Source organism: Erpetoichthys calabaricus, chromosome 10 (assembly GCF_900747795.2).
Source record: "Erpetoichthys calabaricus chromosome 10, fErpCal1.3, whole genome shotgun sequence".
Taxonomy (NCBI): domain Eukaryota; kingdom Metazoa; phylum Chordata; class Cladistia; order Polypteriformes; family Polypteridae; genus Erpetoichthys; species Erpetoichthys calabaricus.
In genome coordinates, this window is record NC_041403.2 from 85,926,817 (window position 1) to 85,939,076 (window position 12,260).

The window sequence follows — 12,260 nt, forward strand, 5'->3', positions numbered from 1 at the left end:
CCACTGTGTGATTAATGCAGATCCTTACATATACTATATATTAGTTAGATGCTTTTAGACGTGCCATATAAACTAACATTCACTGCAATTGCAGGCAATGTTTATTTAAAGCTTATTAAAAGGCATATTATCAGGAAAACGGTTTTAAAAAAGTTCAATTGAAAAGAAGAAAAGAATGGGAATTAACACTGAAAATGGCATCCTCAAAAACTGAGTACCTATGAAGAGAAAGCAAAGCCTCAGGAATTACAGTCCTTTAGAAATTAGTTGCAAAAAACTGGACTTTATGGAAGTATGCTGAATAAAAATATGCTTTGTTGAAGAAAAGAAAAAAAAGTATTTTAACTGCAATTGGCTACCAGGTATATGAAAGATTACAAGTGGAAGAGAACTACATAATCCAGTAAGACTAAAATTTACATTATCTCAGTATTAAGGCTACTTATACAAGTCATGGGTCTGAGGACTTGTAAAGGCAAAAGGAAAGAATATAACCTGCTATAGACTTTGATGATTCATATTCTAGCAAGACAATAATCCAAAACATACAGCCACCACTGCAGTGGCTTATAAACAAAAACTTGGTAAGCTGGAGTTTTCCTGCCAAAGGCTAAAGTATAATTCCACTGACAATACATGTCAGGATTAGCTAATTACTATTCATTAACAGGTTACAAATGGGCAGAGGGATCTTGACCAATTTTGTAAAATTAGTTTAAATCCAGGAGAAACATTTTAAAAGGTTCATGCCTGAAATGTAGGGAACAAACTTTTACTGAATATTAAATTCTTCAAGGAGCCTGTCCACGGAAGTGTGGGAAACAAACTGGAATGGAGGTCAACATTTGGAGAATGAAATATACATTTAAAATCAATATCATAATAAAATACATTAGAAAAAGTCCAAGATGTAAAGACTTTTTATAGCATCCTCATATGTTATTAGTGGCAAATTGTCAGAACTGGCAATGTTGTTAGATCTTTCCACCTTTTTCAAGTAAGTACACAGCATACAATACCATTATCTAATGGTTAGTGTACAACCTTATCTGAAAAAAGTAAAAATAAATCTAGATTTGGAAGACATAAGCAGAGTAGTTAGTTTCTAAAGAAATAATTTTGCACAAATTATGGCTGCACAGGACAAAATAAAATTACAATGAAAACTGGGGCTATTCAAATATTTCACTGTACACAATGTGTTTATTGGAAAACAGCTAGTAAAAGTTTAAAAACACATATTGCCTACCAATCTATTCTTTTTTAAATTAAAAATCATAAATAATACAAGATTATAATCATAGAGGGCCAATCTGAAGATTTCTGAATCAGGAAAAAATTAAAAATTACACCATATAGTCGCTAAAGATGCGACAATGTACAATTTTTCATTTAACATTTGTTTTATCAGACTAACTTTACTGATTAGACTTAGACAATTATACATAGACCACAGGCTTCTCAACATATTTGACACAGTGTTTTATAATCTTTTACTGAGTGCACCTTCAGAAAAACATTTTTTTGAGTAGAGAAAACAGGTTTACAGACATTTTGCATTAACTCATACTTGATGGTAATATAGTGACCTGCCTGTATTATTAAATTTGTGAAGGATCCGAAAGTATGATTTACTTTTTTGACTCAATATATGGCAGGGTAGTTGTGTAATGACTGGTTAAGAATGCCTGGCAGCTTTAAGGGACCGAGTTCAGATATTGTTTCTGCTTGTATAAAGCATATTTCTCCCCGTGTCAGTGTTCCCTGAGTACTGCAGTTAGCTACACAAATCTCAAAGCTGTACTTAAATTACTGGACATTCTCATTTCTTCCAGTACATGGAAAAGTGTATCTTGTGCTGAACTGTATGTATGCAATGTGAGTGGATGAGCCCTAACTCCACATGTACTCTACAATGAGAAAATCTCATTTGGATAGTGAATAAAATATCTATGATCTCAAAACATAATTACTGGAGTAATTCAAGAGTATACAAAGCAAGATGTGAGGGGCCAGCAATAAAAGTGAAAATTCCATGATACCTACCCTGTACGTTTTACTACCACTATACTAAAGATCATCCATCCATTTTCCAACCCGCTGAATCCGAACACAGGGTCACGGGGGTCTGCTGGAGCCAATCCCAGCCAACACAGGGCACAAGGCAGGAACCAATCCTGGGCAGGGTGCCAACCCACCACAGGACACACACAAACACACCCACACACCAAGCACACACTAGGGCCAATTTAGAATCGCCAATCCACCTAACCTGCATGTCTTTGGACTGTGGGAGGAAACTGGAGTGCCCGGAGGAAACCCACGCAGACACGGGGAGAACATGCAAACTCCACGCAGGGAGGACCCGGGAAGAGAACCCGGGTCTCCTAACTGCGAGGCAGCAGCGCAACCACTACGCCACTGTGCCGCCCTATACTAAAGATCATTTTATGTTAATTTCTGTATATCTAATCATTTCAGTTTCTTTGTGATGTTAAGAGATTTATGGAACATAAGGGGCTTGTCCATGAAAGTGACAGGAAAACTACTAAATAAACATATAAATAAATACATACATACATAATACATAAAATGGACAACAAATAGGCACACTATAGAACACACTTTATTTTCAGAATGTCAAATAAGGCCATTAAAAAACAAGTAGAGATACCTGAAAACCTCATGGGTATTTATTATAGATTAAAAGAAAGACAAAATACTAGTGAGTTAATATTGTCTTCTATCATGGTAATGACTGATTTTTCCCTATCTAAGCTTTAGCATATTATATATCTCTTTTTATGTAGTCTGAACAGTTCAACTACTTAGTGTACCTAGGAAAAAAACATCCAATCTAAAGAATACATACTGCATTTCATAAAAGAAAATACTTCACTGCACAGCATATCACACACATAATTCATAGTTTTATGCTTTAATTTACTCACTTTTTTGTGTCCACTGAACCATTCTCCTTGTTCTCCATTCTAGCTACCAAAAACAGATAACAAATTATATTTTAAATTCTACAAATATCAGCCAATGTACTTGCTCATCTTCTATATTTCATGAGTACTGTCTTATACTTTTTAATGCTGACAGTTTATCACTTATCTTCAAACACCAAAGAAACATTATTTGGATCCATTATTGTTATCATATCGAATAAGGTGTTTTTATCTTCAGTGGTCTACTTTGGAAGCACTAACTTGACAATGCAATAAGTTTATCTCTGTATATATTATATTTGTTGTCTATATTTTTCATGCAAAATAATGAATCATAGAATAAAATAATACATAATATATGATAAATAAAAAACCAAACAATATATATTTTTTAATTATGTGCTATAAAAAACTAGTATTTACAAAATAAACAATCTAATTCTATTGAAGTCACTGAATTCCATTTATGGGATTTTTTTTTTTCCATTCTGCAATGTGAAAGTAAAAACCTACCCAGAAATATGTATAAAAGTAGTATTTTTTCAATCAGTTACTAAGAACATTGAGTTCCCTGTGTTACCCACAAGAAATACAGTGATAAAGGATTTCAATAAGGAGTCAGATTTTTACAGTGGAAAAAAGAACAGTCTGGATTGCTGCCAAACTGACATCACAAACCACACACTGCCTGCACCAACTGCCTTCTCTGTCGATGGCTGACTTTTTAAAGAGACAGCATATCTTTCACATATGTAAAAAAAACAACATGGTTTCTTTCAGTGTTATTTGATTGCCTAGTGAAGACCTACTTTTAAGTGCACAGCTACAAAGCCTTTTTGTAACAGATACAATATTAAACTACTCCACAACAGAATGTATAATTTATGATCAAGGGGAAACAAAAGGACACACAGTCTTGTAAAAGGTAAGTTAATAAAATATAAAAATTCAAAATAAGTGTTTGCAGACATTTTCAGTCACCAATGATAATAAAAAATTATAACGAATATTGTGTATTTTCTCTTATTGTATGTATTTATGAGGATTCAGTAACACATTTGTTATATTACTGTTAATACCATATGGTTATAAATTAAACAAACATGGGGCCAATACAAACAATAACTACAATGATGTAGATCATGCATTTTCATTCTGATTAACTATTTTTATTTCTTTCAAAAATATATACATCATGTACAATATTTAATATGGCTTTCAATAATATGTAAATCCATTCCAGTCCAGTCCATTATTTATATCACACCCAGAACAAGGGAGATTACTTGTGTGTGTGTGAGTTTTCTTTTTCTTTTTTTTAAACCTTTCTCTCTCTGGTTTTATTTGATAAAGATCCTCTCTCAAATCTTTTCTGTTATATAATAGTCATGGCTATAAATAAACAGAGAAGCTAAAAGCCTTAACTGCATAAACTAAAGATATCTAAATATCAAGTTATTTTAAAAACAAAAGGAGAACCCATTAAATGCTTACTTCCCTTTTAATTGTAGTATCTTTCAGGGAGCACTGCACAAAATATATCTCACTGCAGCAACCTGACACTTAAGATCTCTATTATACATCCACATTGCTGCCAGGTAATAAATATGTAATACATGACTGAATTACTTTATTGGGATTTACACTAAAACTGACATTATTTATTGGCACTTATTCAAGATGCCAGGAACAATCAACAATCAATGAATACATATAATTAATATACACACCAAGGCAACTAACAAAACTGTAGCACAGTACCTAACAAAGTACTGCCTTTAGTGTCATCAAGATATATGCAAAGATGTTGCAGGACAGATACAAGAAACAAATACTGTATTGTAAAGCCTGTTGCTTTAGATTTTATTTTAAGAACTGGATCATTTAAAAACTGGAAACAATAAAATACTTTCATCAAATCATCACTTTATCAGAAACCGTATATCATGCTGAACAACTTAAAAAAAGTACAGAAAACAAGCAACAGCCACCTTGAAGACCACATAAAATAATTCTTTACAACCTGTACTCACTTGTGGACAAATTTCTGAGTTAATGAACTTCTGTTTCATTCACTTCCTCACTCACTCCGAGATAGGTTTGATAAACTGTGGGAGTGGAGGAAGGATACTTGTTAAGTTGCACTTGGTGTGCCACAGATTATTCTGCCCTGTTAACCCTAAATGTTGAGATTAATTTTACTACTTTTGAATGCTAATATGAAATCCCTAAAAAAAGTACCATTAAGTAAGTTAACACCTAATTGGAGCTCCAGGGTGGAGACTCCAGCTACATGGGTTCTTTTAAGGTGTTCTTTTAAGTTCTGTTTGTTTCATGAATCAAGGTGGATAGATAACCTAGCAAACACTAGCTTACTGTATTGTCAAAAGATTCCTTTTCTTCCCCTGTGTATGTTCACTGAAAGATTCCATATTAAAAATGAAGGCAATCAGGCACAAACAAACATGTAAATTAAACATGAACTCATACTGCTAGTTTAAAAGGCACATTACAATAATTAAAATATAGCATATCCTTCCATCCATATTCCAAACCTGCTTATCCTAAACAGGGTTGCTGCAATTTACTGGCTCCCTGTCCATGGATTGCTGGGGTATAATTAAAACATACTACTTTGTAATTCATATTTTAGAAGAAAACAAATGTATTTTTGATTTTAGATAAACTAAAATATGAGCAAAAGCTATGAAGAATGTTGGCAGTATCTTAAAGTGCTTAGGAAACATTTTTTTGCCATGCTAAATAAGAATGATATCATTCAATTAGCAATATTATTAACAGGAAGATGTTTCCAACATGATACCTAAGATGATATACAAACAGACTATTAATTATGGAAAACACCGTGACTGAGAGTAATTTGGAACTGGATCCAAAGTCTGAAGAAGTCAAAGCAATATTGATTTCAATGGCCAAAGTACACCAGTGCCTTCAGACAAAGCATTTTCATCATTAAAAAATGAAATTACCTTGTATGAAGCAACACGTACCCTAACACTAAATTTAAAGATGCTTTTGGAGACACAGTTAACAATTTAACCAACATCAAAACAAAATAAAATACATTTTTTATGTCAGGATTTTTGTAATAAAACTTTACGATAGCACAATAAATGCTTTTTTTATTAATGTAACAACTTCTTCTTTTGGCTGCTCCTGTTAGGGGTTGCCACAGCGGATCATCTTCTACCATATCTTTCTGTCCTCTGCATCTTGCTCTGTTACACCCATCACCTGCATGTCCTCTCTCACCACAACCATAAACTTTCGCTTAGGCCTTCCTCTTTTCCTCTTCCCTGACAGCTCTATCTTTACCATCCTTCTCCCAATATACCCAGCACCTCTCCTCTGCACATGTCCAAACCAACGCAATCTCGCCTCTCTGACTTTGTCTCCCAACTGTCCAACATGAGCTGACCCTCTAATGTACTCATTTCTAATCCTGTCCATCCTCGTCACACCCAGTGCAAATCTTAACATCTTTAACTCTGCTACCTCCAGCTCTGTGTCCTGCTTTCTGGTCAGTGCCACCATCTCCAACCCATATAACATAGCTGGTCTCACTACCATCCTGTAGACCTTCCCTTCCACTCTTGCTGATACCCGTCTGTCACAAATCACTCCTGACACTGTTCTCCACCCATTCCACCCTGCCTGCACTCTCTTTTTCACCTCTCTTCCACAATCCCCATTACTCTGTACCGTTGACCCCAAGTATTTAAACTCATCCACCTTCGCCAACTCTACTCCCTGCATCCTCACCATTCCATTGACCTCCCTCTCATTTACACACATGTATTCTGTCTTGTTCCTACTGACCTTCATTCCTCTCCTCTCTAGAGCATATCTCCACTTCTCCAGGGTCTCCTCAACCTGCTCCCTACTATCGCTACAGATCACAATGTCATCAGCAAACATCATAGTCCACGGGGACTCCTGTCTAATCTCATCTGTCAACCTGTCCATCACCATTGCAAATAAGAAAGGGCTCAGAGCTGATCTCTGATGTAATCCCACCTCTACGTTGAATGCATGCGTCGCTCCTACCACAGACCTCACCACTGTCACACTTAGCCTCGTACATATCCTGTACAACTATTACATATTTCTCTGCCACTCCCGACTTCCTCATACAATACCACAGCTCCTCTCGAGGCATCCTTTCATATACTTTCTCCAGGTCCAAAAAGACGCAATGCAACTCCTTCTGGCCTTCTCTAAACTTTTCTATCAACATCCTCAGAGCAAACATTGCATCTGTGGTGCTCTTTCTTGGCATGAAACCATACTGCTGCTCACTAATCACCACCTCACTTCTTAACCTAGCTTCCACTACTCTTTCCCATAACTTCATGCAGTGGCTCATCAATTTTATTCCCCTGTAGTTACTGCGGTTCTGCACATCCCCCTTATTCTTAAATATCAGCACCAGTACACTTCTTCTCCACTCCTCAGGCATCCTCTCACTTTCCAAGATTCCATTAAACAATCTGGTTAAAAACTCCACTGCCATCTCTCCTAAACACCTCCGTGCTTCCATAGGTATGTCATCTGGACCAACGGCCTTTCCATTTTTCATCCTCTTCATAGCTGTCCTTACTTCCACCTTGCTAATCCGTTGCACTTCCTGATTCACTATCTCCACATCATCCAACCTCTTCTCTTTCTTGTTCCCTTCATTCATCAGCCTCTCAAAGTACACTTTCCATCTGCTCAACACACTCTCCTCGCTTGTGAGTATGTTTCCATCTTTATCACCCTAACCTGCTGCACATCTTTCACAGCTCGGCCCATCTGTCTAGCCAATCGGTACAGGTCCTTTTCTCCCTCCTTAGTGTCCAACCTCTCATACAACTCATACGCCTTTTCTTTAGCCTTCGCCACCTCTCTCTTCACCTTGTGCCTTATCTCCTTGTACTCTTGTGTACTTTCTGCATCTCTCTGACTATCTCACTTCTTCTTTGCCATCCTCTTCCTCTGTATACTCTCCTGTACTTCTCCATTCCACCATCAGGTTTCCTTTACCTCCTTCCTCTGTCCAGATGTCACGCCAAGCACCATTCTTGCTGTCACCCTTACTATTTCTGCTGTAGTTTCCCACCTGTCTGGTAGCTCTTCACTGCCACCCAGTGCCTGTCTCACCTCCTTCCTAAACTCAACCTTGCAGTCTTCCTTTTTCAACTTCCACCATTTGATCCTTGGCTTTGCCCTCACGCTCTTCCTCTTCTTGATCTCCAACATCATCTACAGACCACCATCCTATGCTGCTTAACTACACTTTCCCCTGCCACCACTTTGCAGTCTTCAATCTCCTTCAGATCAACTCTTCTGCATAGGATGTTATCTATCTGTGTGCATCTTCCTCCACTCTTGTATGTAACTCTATGTTCCTCTCTCTTCTTACAATACGTATTCACCACAGCCATGTCCATCCTTTTGGCAAAATCCACTATCCTCTGACCTTCTTCATTCCTCTCCTTGACACCATACCTACCCACCACCTCAATGTCTCCACTGTTCCCTTCACCAACATGCCCATTGAAATCCGCTCCAATCACCACTTTATGTCCCTTGGGTACACTGTTCATCACTTCATCCAGCTCACTCCAAAAATCTTCTCTCACCCATTGCACACACAACTTGCGGTGCATATGCACTAACAGCATTCATCATCACACCTCCAATTTCCAGCTTCATAATCATTACTCTGCCTGACACTCTTTTCACCTCCAAAACACTCTTGACATACTGTTCCTTCAGAATAACTCCTACCACATTTCTCCTCCCATCCACACTATGATAGAACAATTTGAATCCACCTCCAATCCACCTGGCCTTACTCCCCTTCCATTTAGTCTCTTGCACGCACAATATATCAACCTTCCTTCTATCCATCATATCTGCTAACTCTCTCCCCTTACCAATCATACTGCCAACGTTCAAAGTTCCTACCCTCAGTTCCACTCTCTTTACTTTCCTCCTCTCCTCCAGCCTCCGGACACGTCTCCCCCCCCTTCTTCTCCTTCGACCAACAGTAGCCCAATTTCCACCAGCACCCTGTTGGTTAACAGTACTGGTGGCGGTTGTTGTTAACCCGGGGCTCGACCGATCTGGTATGGAAATTTGTACTGTTGTCCGCATATTGATTTGGCAAAATTTTACATTGGATGCCCTTCCTGACGTAACCCTCCCCATTTATTTGGGCTTGGGACCGGCACGAAGAAACCCACTGGTTTGTGCATCCCCCTGTGGCTGGGTTTTATTAATGTAACTTAAAAATTATATTTTTTAAACAGTACCTAGTGAAGATTAATCATGTTTTCTTTCTTTGTATTTTATTTTTCATTTGAAATAATTTATATTGCTGTCAATGTTTTTGAAGGTTTTGTGCTGACACGTCAGAATCATGCACTTGATACAATAATATAGAAAACACACCAAACTTTTTGAGCCTTTTTAAATATTTAACACTACATAATATAGTCTTATCGTTGCAAAATGATGAATAATTATTAGTATTATTTGAATGAACAAGAAATTTCATATTAAGAAGATGTTATGAAAGTTAGAGCATTAAAAAAAAAACTACAATTTTTCAGGAACTAATGATTATTCCCACTTTTCATTCCAGGTTCCAACAATATACAACTATTGGGAATCTGGAAACACTACTCACACCGTTTCATGTGGAGGCACCAAAATTAACAAAACTCATCTCTCCCATCTTCTCACTCCTTCTCATATGTGACAACATAAGAAGAAGCAAGATGCACTCCTCCCATACTATCGTTGCGACATGAACATTGTCTCATGCGGAGAGTCAGGGTCAACCATGAAAAATACAACTGTACCTTAGTACCTTGAATTTAAAGATATGTACATTTCTGTTCAAAGCTATTGGTTTATACAATTGCTGTACATATTACTAGGTACAGACAAAATGAAGGTCACAATAGATAAGGGGCAATGTAAAGTGTTCTTTAGGGACATTTCACTATATATGATTGTCCTCTATAACTGGTGCCAGGGAAAGCACCTTCTAATACAACAAGATTCTGCTGGAAATATATTCACTTATACACAGATATACTGTATATTTTACTACTGTAAATTAACAGACAAGATCAAAAACTTTGTTTTTTTTTTTTTTAAAGATATTGCAATTTAAATATTAAGTACATACTGGATTACATAATATAAGTTATAATATATATAACATAATATAAGTTGGTCCATGTAAGCTATCTGTACTCGCTGACCTTGATGTAACGCTTCATGAGATAACAATTAATTTTTTAAATGTAACTCTTTAAGGATACTAATAAATAGGTTATTCAGAGAAGTGAGAAAATAAATTGTATTTTGTTTTCATTTAATAAAGAACGACCCCCCCCCCCAGTTTACGGACAGGACAGAGGCAGGAGTACCTAGAGCAGAAAAATGCTGAGGAATCTGGCTTTCTGTTAAAGAAAAATGGATAACTTTAGATCATTAAAACAGACGGGTGCTTACCTCTGCACTGTATAATGTACATGCTTGGCAAATGAATTTTAAAAATTGTTGAAATTTAAAGCCTCTATAACATTTAGAAAAATACAGATTTTATTTAATCACATTATTTTACATCTTCAAATCAACTTTGGCTTGTATTTTGTTGGAAAGTCATACAAAATATTTTACATAATCAAGAAATGAAAAATCATGTGGCTTGTAGACAAAATCAATATGAAGCAATATCAGTACCAGATTTGATCTCCTATAGAACACTATTGCATTTAAGAAGTGTTTAATGGGTTATTTTATTGCAGTCACCTAATATCAATGAAAACCTAGCACAGAATTACAGTGGAATCCACCTAATGTTTTAATTTACAGTAACTGTCATTTTAACTTTCTAGATTTTGTTAAAGTAGCCCAATAATATACAGTAGATCACATTAACAATACAAAACTGGATCTGGGTCATATTCTGCCAATAGCATTTGATCCAGATAGGAATAAACTATAAAAACTTGAATTCTTTCTAATGAGGTTGTATGGCTCTAGATTAGTTTGCTGTGGTGGCATTTCATCTGTCTAAAATGGCAGTGTAATCTCTATAAAATCATGGCCTGACTTACCCTCAAAACTCTGTGCACTCTCTATTTACTATCTGGTTGGAAAAATGTAATGCACATGTATTATGACAGCATTGCTCATAACAGGTTAATATGTTTGCAAAAAAACATAATTTATTAAGAATAAACACTTGCTTATGGTCTGCTTCTTTTCTATGCACATGTCCACTGTAATCTTGTTGAAATCTGAAGACTAGATAAAGACTAGATAAAAGTGTTCCTTTTATCTGCAGTGGACTACAGTTATCTCTTTGCGCTCCTTATTTTGAAAGTGGAGGAAGAGTAGCTTGAGGCAGAAGTGCTGATTGGTGGAACATAAGTTGCTGATTTACATTACAGTATTTACACATGTACTAGCAGCAAGCCAAATACAGCAGCTGTTTCTTTATTTCTTTTTACTTCATACATATTTTGAAGTTGCTTTATTCTCACACTCTAATCTTATAACGTCATTCTGAAGAATTAGGAGCAGAAACTGAGTCTTCACCGAGTAAGATCATATTTTGGATTGGCTAGACTGGCTAGCCTGTGACAGGGTTTCCTTTTTAACATGATGCTGTTTGCAGTTCCCCCAATCATTTTGCTTGTGATCCTATTAAACTTGGCTATTGAGGATGTGGATGAGGTTAGTGAATTTGGTAGCATCTAATCCAGATTCAGTGTAGGATAAATTGAAGCACAAATTCAAACTAATCATTCAGACAAGCTGTTCTTGATTTTTAACCTGTTATGCTTATCATAAAATACTACAGATGGTATACTAAACATGTAAAAAGATGAAGTAAAATGTTAACAGGTAAATTAACAGTAGTCAACATAGTCAAATGTATACACAAAAACACAGGTTCTTAGAGCAGTACTGATCATAGTGCCACAAAGCCACTTTGCAGACCAAAAAATATTAATCAAAATGTATTTTTAAGTTAAAAAGTCCACAATGGTATATTTCAACGAATGGAAACATTTAACAAATTAAGCAAAGGAAAATATGTTCTAATTATGAAACTGACAAAAAAGCCAGCCTTCAACTGGAATGAAGTAGGTATAACAAATTTATCTACAGGTACAAATTTAAAAAAAACAACAAAATATGGTTTAAAGATTACTGGAATGTGTATGAGCAATGACAGGTATGTAAGGAAAGACACACCCATTCATGGGTCTGTTTCTG

At 36.2% G+C, this 12,260-nt stretch overlaps 1 protein-coding gene across 4 annotated transcripts in view; it reads right to left on the minus strand.

Moving 5' to 3' along the window:
- samd13 (sterile alpha motif domain containing 13) overlaps positions 1-12,260 on the minus strand; it is an 84,799-nt gene that overhangs the window by 46,513 nt on the left and 26,026 nt on the right. For 2 of the 4 annotated variants that reach the window (XM_028811550.2, XM_051932491.1), the window contains exon 3: positions 2,952-2,994. In XM_028811550.2, coding sequence (XP_028667383.1) covers positions 2,952-2,994 — 43 coding nt within the window. The remainder of the gene's footprint in view (positions 1-2,951; positions 2,995-12,260) is intronic. The other 2 variants (XM_051932492.1, XM_051932493.1) reach the window with 1 other exon arrangement.